Consider the following 15,570-nt stretch of genomic DNA (forward strand, 5'->3'; position numbering starts at 1 on the left):
TCCTTATAAATCTCCTGTAAGATGTTTCAAACCATGAAAACTTCTTATCTCCATGACTGTTCTTGGAGTAGGCCAATTGGTTATAGCTTCAATCTTCAATGAATCAACTTCTATTCCCTTTACCAAGACAATGAGACCCACAAAGTCCAACCTGTCCACCATGAATTACTTCTTTAAGTTAGCATAAAGCTGATTTTGTCTCAAGAGTTCTAGGACGGTCCTCAAATTGATTAATGTGACTTCACTAGTTTTTATTCTACACCAAAATATCATGAATAAACAACAACTTCCCAATGAAAGGTCTTAGTGATTCATAAATCTGAAGGTACTAGGTGCATTAGACAACCTGAAGGGCATGAACAGCCATCCATAGAGTCCTTCCTTGGTTTTAAAGACTGTTTGTCAATCATATTGAGGTTTAACGCTAACTTGGTGATAACCAATCTTCAAGTCAGTCTTGGAATAAACCTAAGATCCAGCTAACATGTCAAACCTATCACCAAATCTTAGAATAGGAAACCTGTATTTAATGGTGATTTTGGTGACAACCTGGCTCTCCACACACATTCTCCAAGTTCCATCCTTCTTAGGAGTGAGTAAAGCTGGGAGAGCACAAGGTTAGGAGTGAGTAAGGACTTAGGCTCTCTAGAATAAATCCATTTGAAGCTGCTCCCTAACCTGCTTTTGAAGCTCTTCATGCTACTTTGAACTCATTTAGTAGTGGGGCAAATTAGGCAATGTAGCTCTTGACGAAAGATCAATTTGATGTTGTCTATCCCTCATGAGAGGAAGTCAACATCACATCTTTGAACTCATCAAGAATCTCCTTGGCGTCAATTTGGGAACTCCATTTGCATCTTTACTTCCTTTTAAAAATGACATTGCCGGATTTCTAGGGAATAAATTAGGAAATTCTATTTTTTTAAATCTGAAATTACTATTTGAGTTTCTAGTAGTTTCAGTTTCCTGTTTTCTAGCCTGGAGATCTGCTGATTTTGTGGTGATTTGATTTGCTGATTTTGTGGTGCTTTGATTTTCTGATTTTGTGGCCTTCCTAATTTGGTGGCCTTCCTCTACTATTTAACTTGTAATTGTGTCTCTTAAAATAATAAGAATGGTTATTCTTCTTCTCAAAAATCCTTCATGGTATCAGAGCATCGTGCTCTTTTTCTATTTTGTTCTTTCTTCTGATGATGTTGTATAAGTCAGCAATGACCAGCGCCCAAAGAAATCCTACTGGCTCTTCCAGTACTTACGAAACCATTCCACCCAATCCCACTATTCCTCCCAGGTCTGTATCTGCTGATTACTATTCCCAGAATTCAGCCCTTTATCTCACGGTAACAAAACTCAATGGGAACAACTATCTTGAATGGGCTCAGTCCGTAAAATTGGCGATCAATGGCAGAGGCAAAATAGGGTATTTGACTGCGAAATATCGAAACCTGCTGCTGGTGACCCTGATCTAAAAAAATGGCAGTCCAAAAATTCTCTTATTATTGCTTGGCTCATTAATTCCATGGAACCTGCCATTGGAAAACCTCACGTATTTCTTCCCACTGCTAAAGACGTCTGGGAGGCCGTTCGAGATCTTTATTCGGACCTGGAGAATTCTTCTCAAATATTTGAGTTGAAAACTCGACTCTGGAGATCCAAGCAGAATGATCGTGATGTTACTACTTATTACAACGAATTGGTAACGTTATGGTAGGAACTTGATCAGTGTAATGATTATGTTCGGGAGAAATCGAAAGACCATGCTCGCCACAAGAAGAGAGAGGGAAATGACAGGGTTTACATGTTTTTAGCCAGCCTTAATTGGAGTTTGGACGAGGTCCGAGGCCACATTCTCAGCAGGAAGCCATTGCCCTCTATTCGGGAAGTTTTTATCTGAAGTTAGGCGTGAGGAGTCAAGAAGAAAAATCATGCTGCGCAACACCGAACCTGGTTTTAACCTGGAACCTGAGAGCTCTGCTCTTGTGTCAAGAGGTGTTAATTCTAACAACGATGGGCATAAGAAACCGTGGTGCGAGCATTGCAAAAAACCATGGCATACGAAGGAGACATGTTGGAAGCTTCATGGTAAACCAGAAAATTGGAAGCCAAAATCCAAACAAAACAGTCACGCCTACCAAGCCACTGCTGAAGAGACTCAGGAGCCTTCAACCAACTCAGATGCAGTCCCTTTTACCAAGGAGCAATTAGAGCACCTGTACAAATTGTTTCAATCTCCAAAACTGTCCTTAACTCCGTCTTGTTCTTTGGTACAGAAGGGTAACTCTCTTGCTACCGCATTTTTAGGTGTTATTCCTAATTTTGTTCATTCTTGGATAATTGATTCTGGCACAACTGATCATATGACTGGTTGCTCCAAATTGTTTTCATCCTATAGTCCATGTGCAGGCAATAAAAAGGTCAAAATTGCAATTGGTTCACTCTCAGTAATTGCCGAGATAGAAACTATCAAACTCACTTCATTGTTAACTCTCCATGATGTGCTCCACGTTCCAAATTTGTCTTGCAATTTGTTGTCCATACGTAAAATTACCTCTGATCATCAATGTCAAGCTAATTTCTACTTTTCTTATTGTGAGCTTCAAGAATTGACCACGGGGAGGATGATTGTCAGTGCTAAGGAAAAAGATGGACTCTATTATTTTGACGATGGACCTAACTCGAGTAGACAATGTCAAATTACTTGCTTAAATTTTGTTTTTGTTTTCAAAGATAATGATATCAAGTTATGGCATTATACGTCAGGCCATCCTAGTTTTCAATATTTAAAATACTTGTTTCCCAATTTATTTCGGAATAAAAGTCCATCTTCTTTTCAATGTGAAGTTTGTCAGTTTGCTAAACATCATCATGCATCCTTTTCCACCCAACCCTACAAACCAACTATACCATTTACTATGATTCACAGTGATATCTGGGGCCCATGTAGAACATCTACATATTTTGGAAAAAAATGGTTTGTGACCTTTATTGATGATCACACGAGATTAAGTTGGGTTTATTTGATAAAGGAAAAATTTGAAGTGGAAACAATTTTCAAAAATTTTTACACCATGGTGCAAACACAATTTCAAAAAAATATTCGAATATTGCAGAGTGATAATGGTCGAGAATATTTCAAAAACATTTTGGGCCAATTTTTTCTTGAAAAAGGAATTGTTCATCAAAGTTCTTGTGTCGACACTCCGCAACAAAATGGTTTGGCTGAAAGAAAAAACAAACACTTATTGGAAGTAGCTCGAGCATTGCTTTTTACCAATCAAGTACCTAAATATCTTTGGGGTGAAGTCGTTCTTACTGCTAACATATCTCATAAATAGAACGCCTAATAAGGTTTTAAGCTTTGAAACACCTTTTGATGTTTTTCATAAGTTTTATCCACAAATCGGCTGTCTTCTTCTTTAACTAAAGATATTTGGTTGTACCACTTTTGTTCATATTCATAGTCATAATCAAGGAAAACTTTAACCCCGAGCCACAAAATGTGTGTTCATTCGTTATGCTCCCACTCAAAAGGGGTATAAATGTTTTGATCCCATTTCTAAAAAAATGTTTGTTACCATGGATGTTACATTCTTTGAATTTCATCCCTATTTTACGCCTCATCTTCAAGGGGGGAACCAAAACAAAGATTCGGCTGTGTTTCATGATTTTTTCCAAACTGAAGACTCGAAAAATGATCCTTCTCCAACTTTGATTATTCAACCTAAAAACCCAAGCTTTATTATACCAGGAGAAAGTGAGTCGAGTCTTTTAGATACCAAAAAGGCAGGTCTTCCTACAGTGTCATCTCATGATGTTCATGATTCTATAATGACTAACAAAGGAACACCGTTGGTACCATTTGACATTGTCTTCTCGCAACAAAGGACAACTCGAAAGAAAGGGTCTTCCAATCCTTTACACTGCCCAGAATCCATAAACCCTCCAGGTAATGTCCTCACCGAACCTTTACCTCATGTTCAATCCATTTCATCTTCGAGTTCTGAGTCCTTTAGTTCTAAACCGGAGTCTGGTTCCAATCCCGAGTTCGATGATTCTGAACCTCCCATTGCTGTCCGGAAGGGTGTGAGGTCTTGCACCCAACATCCATTGTCCAATTATGTGTCATATGAAAATCTCTCACCTATGTTTCGTGCTTTTACCTCACAACTGTCTTGTATGGAGATTCCTAATATTGTGCAGGATGCTCTGAAAGTTCCTGAGTGGAAGGAAGCTGTCTTCGAGGAGATGAAAGCTCTTGAAAAAAATGGCACGAGGGAGTTAGTTGATCTACCAAGAGGAAAGACAACTGTAGGGTGCAAATGGGTGTTTACAGTCAAGTATAAATCTAGTGGTTCTCTAGAATGGTAAAAAGCTCGATTGATTGCCAAGGGATTCACTCAGACCTATGGCATTGATTACTCGGAGACATTCGCCCCAGTCGCAAAGCTAAACTCTGTAAGAGTTCTTTTGTCACTTGTAGCTAATCGTGACTGGCCTCTACAATAGTTGGACGTAAAAAATGCATTTCTTAATGGAGACCTGGAGGAAGAAGTGTACATGGATGCACCTCTAGGATTTGGTGAAAAGTTTGGCACAAAGGTGTGTAAATTGAAGAAGTCCTTATATGGGTTAAAACAATCACCAAGAGCCTGGTTTGAGAAATTCACTGAGTTTGTTAAAAGTCAGGGGTACTGATTGTGTGTGTAGATGATATAATTCTCACTAGAGATGATGTACTTGAGATGAACCGATTGAAGACTTCCTTCTCATCAACATTTGAGATCAAGGACTTAGGATCTCTAAGGTATTTCCTTGGAATGGAGGTTGCTCGATCAAAGAAAGGGATTGTTGTCTCCCAACGGAAGTATGTCCTTGACCTCCTTAAGGAGACTGGGATGAGTGGTTGTAGGCTAGCAGACACTCCAATAGATCCCAATCAGAAACTTGGAGATGACAAGGAAGGTGATCCAGTGAATACAACTCGATATCAAAAGTTGGTGGGAAAGTTAATTTACTTATCACATACAGGGCCCGATATTGCTTTTTCTATGAGTTTGGTAAGCCACTTTATGCATTCACCCTACGATAAATATCTTGAAGCAGCTTATCAAAAAGTATACCAGGCAAGGGTTTACTCTTCCAAATTGGCCAGGTTCAGTTATTGACAGGAGATCCACGTCAGGATACTATACTTATGTCTAGGGAAATATGGTCACATGGCGAAGCAAGAAACAGAATTTGGTTGCAAGGAATGGTTCCGAGGCAGAATATAGGGCTATGGCTAACGGAGTTTTTGAGATGCCATGGCTGAAGAGAATTCTTGAAGAGCTGCGGATGCTGGTGAACATGCCAATGAAGTTGTAGTGTGTCAACAAAGCTGCCATAAGTATTGCTCAAAATCCAGTACAACATGATCACAAGAAGCATGTAGAGATTGACAGACACTTCATAAAAGTGAAGATTGATAGTGGAGCTGTTTGCATGCCGCCTTTTGTTCCTACTACTCAACAAATAGTCGATATCTTCACCACAAGTTTTGAGCTCTTTGTAAGCAAGTTGGGCATGATAGATATCTACGCTCCAACTTGAAGGGGGGTGTCGGATTTCTAGGGAATAAATTAGGAAATTCTATTTTTTTAAATTTGAAATTACTATTTCAGTTTCTAGTAATTTCAGTTTCCTGTTTTCTAGCCTAGAGATCTGCTGATTTTATTTGCTGATTTTGTGGTGATTTGATTTTCTGATTTTGTGGCCTTCCTAATTTGGTGGCCTTCCTCTACTATTTAACTTGTAATCATGTCTCTTAAAATAATAAGAAAGGTTATTCTTCTTCTCAAAAATCCTTCAGACATAAACCAATCCACTTCCCTTACTTTCTTCAGCAAAATCTATTTTTTTAAAACAACAAGTGAACAACCATTTTCTTGCCTCTTAACATGATCATCCTTTATCGGTTTCAACACAAGCAACATCTTTTTATCACCATTTTCATAGAAAATAAATAAATATTTCAAATGCCATCATGGATTGGGCCTTGATCATATTGCCAAGACCGCCCAGGAAGAATATGACATGCATCGATGGGAGCCACATCACAATAAACAGGTTATAAAGAGATGATTACCTCATTCCCTTTGTTGAACCATAGCATCCAATATGGCGGTGGATGTCTTTCAGTTTCTATTCCAAATTGTCTACCATCTCTTACAAAGCAGAAAACCCTCGTTAAGGGAATTTTTTGTGTAGAAAGTCTCAAATTCAAGGTCTTCCGCAGCATAAATTTTCCTAGGAAACAAAGTTATAGGCACTTAAGTTCATAGCCAGAGCAACAAATCCAAGAGCACTCATCCATAAAACCCCCCAATTCATTCTTCCATGAATTACAAATATTTACATTATATTAATGATACAATAAATTCCTTAATTAATATTCTATGATATTCTATTCTAATATCTAAAAAAAATCTAAATTTTCTACTTTTATTTTCTAAATTAAATAGAATCAGGAATGGCTAAAAATGGATAGTAAACGAGATTCTCACTGCTCCCACTACCAATTATCAAGTTGCAAAGCTTTCCCACCATCTGTACATCTAGTTAGGAAAATGTTCTTACGTGGCTGATTGTCACTGCTGTCTGGAGAAGAAGGTAGTGACCTATGAATGACTAAAGCCTCACCAAGGACATCACCTTCAATCCCTTCTTCTGCCACATCATTTTCAGCTTCTAGTTGCTCCTCTTGGTCCTTAAGAATTGCAAAATTCACTTCAGAATCAGTTTCTTGATCCTCCAGATGAGTAACTCTGCCTTCTTCCCTCTTTGGACACTTGTGAACTTGTACCCAAGCTCAAAGCATATGTAGCATTTCACCATTGTTTTCCCTGGTTATTAAGATGTGCTTGGGCTGCTTTACCACTACTATTGCTTGTTGGCTAGCAATGCAGGGCCTTCTGTCCAACCACCTGTAGTGCCACCACCCACCTTACTAGTTGATGCACCACCCCTGCAATCAGTTCCAAGTGTCTTAGGCATGTCGCACGCAAGTGGTCACTCAACTTTTAGTGCAAGCTGATAAGCATCACTGGCCTTATAAAGCCACTGAAACCTTATGGTCATTTTGAGACCATTCAGTCATTCACATAAAAACTAATCCTTTGAACTTATAATTCAGAAAGATTGCACCTAAACGAAAACCTATAAAACTCGAGTTTACTCTTTGATTGACTTCTCACGCTGCTCGAGTTTTGAACCCTTTGGTACAAGAAATGCTCATAATCCGAAGGTAGGAATTGAGCCTTCTGCCTCTGCTTAATCTTGTCTCATCTTTTGATTTTCCTTTTCCCCCTGCTCTCAAGATCATTTTGATAATATTTCCACCAAGCAAGAGCAGGTTCCTGAGCCTTGCTCCCACAAGTTGCATTTTCCTGTCTTCCGGTACATCTTTCCATTCAAAATAACTCTCAATGCGATCAACCCTGTCCAAGAATTTTTCAGCTTCCATATCGTCATCGAATTCTGAAACATGTATTTGCACATCAAACCCTTCGGAATTTTGTAGAGCATGTGCAATAGAGTCTTCCCATCTTGGTTGCCTTCCTATTTGTCACGCAGGCCTTTCATTTTCAAAACTCCTTTCATCATTAGAACTGTCAATTTCAGCCTCAATTTGTCGATTGATACCATTTCTTGCTCCTCTAACATGATCAAATTCATTATCACCATCATTTTGGAAGTTTCAATAACAGATAGCTTGTGTGACAAACTGAGTAGGTTGTGTACTTGTTCCTGCATCTCTCCAAACATCTCAACAGTCACATATCCGTCCCTACGACCCCTATTTTCTCTTTCCATCCCTTGTGGCCATTGAACTTGCTCCAATACCAATTTGATGCAAATAGGTGTAGGAATAAAAGAAAATTTCACAAATAGAAACAGATATTTTAACAACGTTCTTTGACTAATATAACTGAATCTGCAAAACAATAAAACAGATTACTAATGTGAATTTCAGTCTAGTAAATAGGGCATTTCTAGGCACAACAGCAACTTCATCATATCAGTGACAGTACCCAATACAAAATGATACTTTGCAGAGAATTAAGAAAGCAATCGAAAAAATATCAAGCCCAAGGCTAAATATACCTCTAACTTCTTAAGTTACATGTGCAAACACCTCAAATCCACACTAGATCTGAACAACTACTTGTTTTTGGTGTTGTTTCAGATCAAGAATCAAACAATAACAGCAGCTTTCTGCTAGTCTCTCGCACCTTTAGCAACAATGTGGGGATTCGTAGGCACCACAGGTATAATACACAAAAGTCAAAACCCTAGCCTCCAAATCTTGACAACCCTAGCTGGTCTAGAGGCTAGAGCTACTGTGATTTGCAGAGAAATATTCTCAAATCCAAAAGCTAAATTGTCACACACCTCACAAATAACCCAACTACACAACAAAAATATAGTAGGAATAAATGACTTAGTGATATGCAAATTCCCTGGGTGATGTGGTGCCAACATGCTTTGAGTATCAACTGAAATAAAGCAGTTTCTGACTTCTAAAGAAGTTTTCAACACGCGATGGCATTTTGGCAACATATAGTACTGCAACAAAAGTAAATGTCCCAAAAGAAAATAATAAATGAAACAAAGAAAATGTAAAGCAAAGTGGAAGACAAGTTTAAGTACAAAGACATAAGGTGGAAAAGTACAATAATCAAAACATATAAGAAGAGAAATGAGAGAGATGGGAGAAAAAAAAAAGGCAAAAGAACAGAACACCCAAAAAAAAGTGCTTCCCAATAAAAAGAGTTGAATAGCATCAAGTGACTTGAGTAATAGAAAGTAAATACCAATTGGCAGCAATGCTAGAATTCATACCTCAATGGTGCATAAAAGTGCCAAGTTAATTTAATTCATTCCTGAACTAAACATGAATCAGAGAAGTTAAAACTGCAGCACGTCCATCAAGCACAATTCACCCTACCACCTGTAAAGTCCCTCTAGGCTGCTGCACAAAAATGAATGTATAAGCTTTATTCCTATCTGAACCTGTTGTCTTAATTAAAAGATCACCTTATAAAGTCTTCACACTTTGAGATATGCAACAAAGAACAAGGGATGTCCAATGCCAAGAATTTACATTTCTACCTTTTTAAGTCCTCCACACACTATATATATTAATACACAAACTAAAAAGCAAAACAAAACAAAAACAAAAACAAAAAAACAAACAAAAAAAACATATATGTGAAAAGGTTAAAAATAATAATAACCCGTTGTGTGCACATGCTTTGCGTGTGCCTTTATTTTTTATTTTTAACTTTTCTTTATTAAAGAATGCTTGTTAATCTATGAGAGAAGTTATATTAACATGTGCAAATTATTTTTCTTTTGATAAAAATAGAATCTATAATAGAAAGAAAGAAATAAAGAAAGATACAACGTGTGGGGACAAGGAGTCCACCAAATAAAACAAGAAACCCCCCTAAGGGAAAGAAAAAATGAAAAAAAAGTAAAAACAAGAACAAAAAACACTAGTCAACCCCTTAACAAAAAAAAAAAACTACACAATGTTAATCAAGGAAACTCCTTTTCAACACCTTCCCATCATAATTTACCAAGCTCTTCAATTTCGCTAATTCCTTTTGTCCCTTCAACTTTCGAATTTTGCCACCATCCATGCGCACCTCATTTCCTCCAAAATCAGTCAACTTTAAGCCCATTTTATGCAAAAGATTTTGTGCTTTTAAGTCCTTAGGAACCTTCTCCAGTATAGACAAAATTTCATCCCTTCGCTGTAAATTGTTAACCAGATCATCATTATCAAAGATAGAAACTCCCTCAAGTCCTTCCAACGAGGTTGGATGGACATAAGATAAATCCCCAATTTCTTCACAAGAATCCGAAACATACCCATATTTTTCTCGAATCTCATCCAGCAATAGCCCCCCATTACAATCAAACTCACTAATATCATCACTTTCTGAATCTGAGAAGTCACCTCCATTTCTTTCCCTCTTTTTCTTTACTTACCCCACAACTACACTCAGCCTCCTTCTTACCATGAGAATCTTCCACTATACTAAGCTCTCCTTTAAAATCTCTCTTTAATAACTATTTCTCTCTTATCTTCAAACACCTTCCTCATTTCAGCACGTATACAAGCCGTCCTCTGACAAGCATAAACCTTGTTTCCCTCAAATTTGTTATAGTTAAAACAAAAAGGATTAGACTTCCTCCTCCCCCAAAGCAACTTCTAATTTTTAACTCTTTTCCACATCACCTTCTAACCCTCTCCCAAACTCTCAATCTTGTTTCAAATCTTCTCTGCTGCTAATCTGAGTTTGTCCCAAAACTCGATCAATTCAACTCATAATCTGTAGACTGGGAATGTAAAGTACTATCGAAAGGTAAAGTGTCCTCCTTCCCAATTCTCGGCTTCTGGGATCTAAGAACAGAATTTTTAACTTGCCCATTTTTGGTTCCCAGAAAGGAAGTACCTGGATCATAATTATCCAAACCATAAGCTTGCCAGTCCATCTGCATGAAGCCCTAAGAATCGCATCCTCCCTTTTAGCCCACTTCAGACTTTCCAAAAGTTGAGCCTGATCAAATTACTGGCCGAGTTTATTTATAAAAAAAAAAGATTTACTTTCTTGTTCTATTATTTGGGCCAGGTCCAAAACCAAAAAAATACCAACCGGCCCACTCCTCTTTGCACTCTCCTCCCTGAACGCAGCCCTAACTGCATATGAGAACATTGATGCTCCTGCCAAAACCCTAGCTTCCTTGCCATTCTTTTTGAATGATTCCGGTTGTTCTGCAATGGGTCCTGACTTCAAAAACCCCGGCTCCTTCAACTGCATCACACCTCCACATCTACAGCACCGATCTTCTCTCCCACCCACCATACCCTGATTTCCAAAAACTAGATTGACTACCACAATCCATGCCCTCACGATTTTTACCTTCCAGCACCACCTGACTCCACAATCAGGGATGTGAAGGGTCATCTGCAACTACAGATTCAGATTCCTTCCGAAAGTCCTTCACTATATCACAAAAGTCGTTTGTAAAGTTTTGCCAACCCTCGCCCTTTGCTCCGTCAGGAATGAACACTGAAAATTTCCTTCCTTTCCATTCCAACCCTAACTCCAAAAACTTCCCCACCTTCATCCACCTAATCAACATCCAGCACTGCATGATGCCCTTACGGAAACTCTGCTACCCCCTTTCTATTCGGCCGAACACTAACAACCTATCAGCAAACCAAGAAACTGCCTCTCTAGAAAACCTAACCCATCTATTGCGCACCACGTTAGTCTCGATCATGAGCTGAGAAGAGAATTCCTCGACCTTATCCAAGCACAGATCGAAGGATTTGCCTTAGATCTGAATCGACCCATTCAACATGACCTACTGCATATAACTCCATATTGCAGTACACACAAGGGGGAGAGAGAATCGTTTCTCGAGAGTGGAGAGAGAAACTTTTCGCAAAAACCTAGCTTCCATATCATCATACATTTGAGAGCAATCCCTAACATATGTCAATTGTTTTTATACTAGTTGTAATTTGTTTGAATTTGTATCTCACTAAGAGAGTAAGAGGGAGCATGGCAACTTTTCATTAGGGAAGTTACAAGGAGGTTAAGAGAATTTAAAAATAAAAAAAGGGCAGCCCGATGCACAAAGCTCCCCTCGTAGGGAGGTCCAAGGAGGGGGCAGACTATATTGGGCCTATTGTATGCAGCCTTACCTTGCATTTTTGCAAGAGGCAGTTTCCATGCCTCAAACCCGTGATCTCCAGGTCACATAGGGACAACTTTATCGTTGCGCCTAGGATCCCCTTCTTAAAGAAGTTATCATCCACAACTTTTTTTAACTATCTCACAATTATGACAAAAGGCAACTTCTCATTACAGAAGTTATAAGTAAAGAGAAATTATCACTAGTTAATAAAATAAATTCCTAAAATGACCATATATTGAGTTTGGTTTTATAATAAGAAAGGGCATTTTCATCCACATATAAGGGAGTTTATTAAGTATATTTTTACGCACATGATACTAGGGAAAATTCAATAAAAGATTGCAAAAGTGGAATCACCTACCTTCAGCACCTATACAGCCAACATCCCAATAAATTCACTATGTCGTGATGTCTGCAAATAGCAATACCTTGCAGCATTTTATTGGGGAACTGAAATGCCTCACTTAATTTGTACTAGTTGACACCTCCATTCTCAATGACATAGATGTATAGTTACATACATGTTGATTAGAATCTATCATCTGGCACAAATCCCCTCTGCAGCATTTCATCATGGATCCGAAATGCCTCCTTCAAGTTGTCCTGGGTGACGTATCCATTTATCAATGATGTGTATGTTGATTTATCAGGACTGAGATTTCTGGCAATCATTTTCCGGAGTATCAGCTCAGCTTCTTGCATTCTACCTTGTCTACAAAACCCATCTAGAATCACATTGTGTGTTACAACATCAGGAAATAGCTTTTGATTTTCCATTTTACTGACTAAAATGAAAGCTTTGTCCATATTTTCTACTTTTATAAATCCATGAATGAGAGTGTTATATGTAATGCTATCAGGAACAATTCCTTTGGACATCATCTTGCTCAAGAAGTCATCCGCCTTTGCTGCCTCCCCTGACCGGCAAAAGCCTTTAATAATTGTGTTGCAAGTCACAAGAGTGGGTCCAATACCTTTTTCAATCATCTCATCCCACAACTTGAATGCCTCAGAGACAAGGCCCTTACTACAAAAACCATTGATTAGGATTCCATACGAAATGTGATTAGGAAAAATATTTCTTGAGATCATATCACGCCATAGCTCATTAGCCCTGTCCATTTCACCTTCCTTGCAAAATCCATCAATCAATGTGTTGTATGTCACAACATCCAGCCTAAGATTCCTCTGAATCATTGTCTCAAACAAAGCTACTGCTTTATTCATATTCCCATCCTTACAATATCCATGAATGAGTGTGGTGAAAGTGTAAAAATCAGGATATACGCCCCTTTCTACCATCTCATTATAAAGTTCATCTGCATCAAGAAGCATCTTTTCTCTGCACAAGCCCTTCAAAATAGTATTGTATGTAATTACATCCATAGCACAACCCTGCTGTAGCATTTCATCCCGCATCTTAACAGCCTCTGACATAATGCCATTTCTGCAGAATCCATCTATAAGAATAGTATAAAGCACATTATCTGGTACCAAGCCAGCACCCTTCATTTCTCTAAAGTATACCATTGCCCAATCAAGATATCCATTCCTCGAAAACAACCCAATAAGGGAGCTATAACTAACTAAATCAGGGAGAATGCCTCGATGCAACATTTCATCAAACATTTTCTGGGCATCAGAAATATTGTCCTTCCTACAACACTCAACAAGCAGCGTGTTAAAAGTGGTAGTGTCTGGACTCAACCCAATCTGCAACATTTCATCCAAAATTTCTATTGCTCTCGCAAATCTTCCATTCTTGCATAAACCATTTACAATAGCATTATAAGTGAATAGGCAAGGTTTCAAACCCTTACTCCGCATTAAATTCATTAATTCAAAGGCATCTTCGAGAAGCCCACCACGACAGTATGCATTAATTAGTGTATTATAACTCACGATATCTGCAAAAACCCCTTTTTCTTCCATTTCGGACAAAAATAACTTTGCTTCCTCAATTTTGCTATCTTTGCACAACGCATTAACCATAATATTGAGTGTATAAACATTCGCTTGAACCCCAACTGCAATTACTTCCCTGTAGACATCCCATGCCAAATCAACCCAACCAACCTTGACGAGGCCACCAAGAAGAGCATTACAGGCATTTATGGAAACACAAAAGCCTCTACTTTTCAAGACCCGGAGAGCTTCACACCCCTCCCTCAGCTTCTTAGCCTGCACATAAGTCCTAACCAACAAATCAAAAACCAATGGATTTGAACCACAATTGCCATACGTTGAAACCAATGAGTCCACAATTTCAACCCTCGAAACTCCGCTTTTTCGAACCATCCGAAGAATCAAGGCCTGCGCATCGGATGACCTCCGATTCCTGACCAAAATGTGAATCATCGCACACAATGAGCGTGACGAATGTCGAAAATTTGGATGTTTTGAAGCAATCAAATCAACAAATTTTTGACCCAGTTGCAAATTTCCACAGCATCGATAAAGAACTTCGACTACGATCGACGGGTTTAACCGAAATTGAAAACTACGCGAAGAATTGAGATCACCTCTTTTTAGGGTTAACAAAATCTTCTCTATTGAGAATGCATCAGATATGGGTGTTGATGAATCTGGGTCGCCACCTGGTGCGTGGTTTGGTTCGATAGAGGTTTCTAGGACTTGGACAGGGCCTGGAATAGAGGAGAAAGAGTGAAGTCGGAAAGAGCAATGGCGGGTTGGCAGAGAACGTAACGTGTGGGCTATGTTCCTGATACAAGCGACTTGTAAAAGTAGCCGTTGAGTCGCCATTTTGGCGACAAGCATTGCTTGTGTGCCGGCGGAGGGAAGGAACATTATCCTTGCTCGGTTGTTTTTGCAGAGGGGTTTTAACAGAGATTTAGACGAACGATGTTTTATGAGAAGGGCTAGTTGTTTTAATACTTTTTATTTTTTCTATAGTAAAAAATAATTATTTTTTCTATAGTAAAAAAATAGGTTACAAAAGTACCTCTCTTAATTATTTTTTTTATTGTCAATTTTATCTATTTATAAAAACCCTTAAAAATAAGATTTTATGATTTTTAATTGTTTTAGCAAACTATTATCAAAACATTTTAATATTTATAAATAATTTTTTATTAATTTATTCATTTTATAAACTTTTAAATTTAAAGTAAAATAAAATGACATGTGAATTTAAATATAATTTAAAATAAAATATACATAAATTGAAAAAATAATTATAAATTTAATTTTAAAATATTTTTACTATTTTTTAATTGTCATGTATAGTGAAATTTTTATTGTAAAGTAAAATTTGAAAGCATAACTATTAAGTAAATAATTATAATAATTTTTATTTCTATTATTGTATTTCTTTAATGTGTTTTATTTAGTAATCATATTATGTTAAATATATTTTTATTAAATTATTTGATTTAAAGACAAAAATAATAGTATTTTTAATTAAGTTCCTAATTTATTTTAGTTTTACAAATATTAAACAAATAGGTTGCTAATTTCTAGTTTTTAACTTATGTGTTTGGTTTTCAAATTTCCTTTCTAATTTTTGTTTTCATAATTCTTAACAATGATACTAAAAGGATCCCTAAATTTATCAATTGGTGTTGATTTCCCTTAGTTTGATTTTGAATATATCAATATATTATTTTATGTTGGCCTAACATGACTTACTAATTTTGTTTTAATGATAACAAATAAAAGGTTATTTAACATATGTTTAAAGCTCAAGTTTAAGTTTAAGCGAAGCCCATTGCAAAACTTCATGTGAAAGGAATATGAAAGCTCAAAGAATATGAAAGCATGAATATCAAAGAGGAATTGATGAAAGCTTAGACATTT

At 37.4% G+C, this 15,570-nt stretch overlaps 1 protein-coding gene across 7 annotated transcripts in view; it reads right to left on the reverse strand.

The window, feature by feature from the left end:
• The window catches only part of LOC131149772 (pentatricopeptide repeat-containing protein At5g01110), a 30,429-nt gene extending 15,818 nt beyond the window's left edge, over positions 1 to 14,611 (reverse strand). For 2 of the 7 annotated variants that reach the window (XM_058100518.1, XM_058100517.1), the window contains exons 1-2: positions 12,116 to 14,540; positions 8,881 to 9,007 (exon numbers count right to left, since the gene is read on the reverse strand). In XM_058100518.1, coding sequence (XP_057956501.1) covers positions 12,283 to 14,532 — 2,250 coding nt within the window. In that variant the 5' untranslated portion in view covers positions 14,533 to 14,540 and the 3' untranslated portion in view covers positions 8,881 to 9,007; positions 12,116 to 12,282. Of the gene's footprint in view, positions 1 to 6,124; positions 7,973 to 8,880; positions 9,008 to 12,115 lie in introns of all 7 variants that reach the window. The other 5 variants (XM_058100520.1, XM_058100516.1, XM_058100519.1 and 2 more) reach the window with 5 other exon arrangements.
• Positions 14,612 to 15,570: the final 959 nt, after the last annotated feature.

The sequence above is a fragment of the Malania oleifera genome, chromosome 2 (assembly GCF_029873635.1).
Source record: "Malania oleifera isolate guangnan ecotype guangnan chromosome 2, ASM2987363v1, whole genome shotgun sequence".
Taxonomy (NCBI): Eukaryota; Viridiplantae; Streptophyta; class Magnoliopsida; order Santalales; family Ximeniaceae; genus Malania; species Malania oleifera.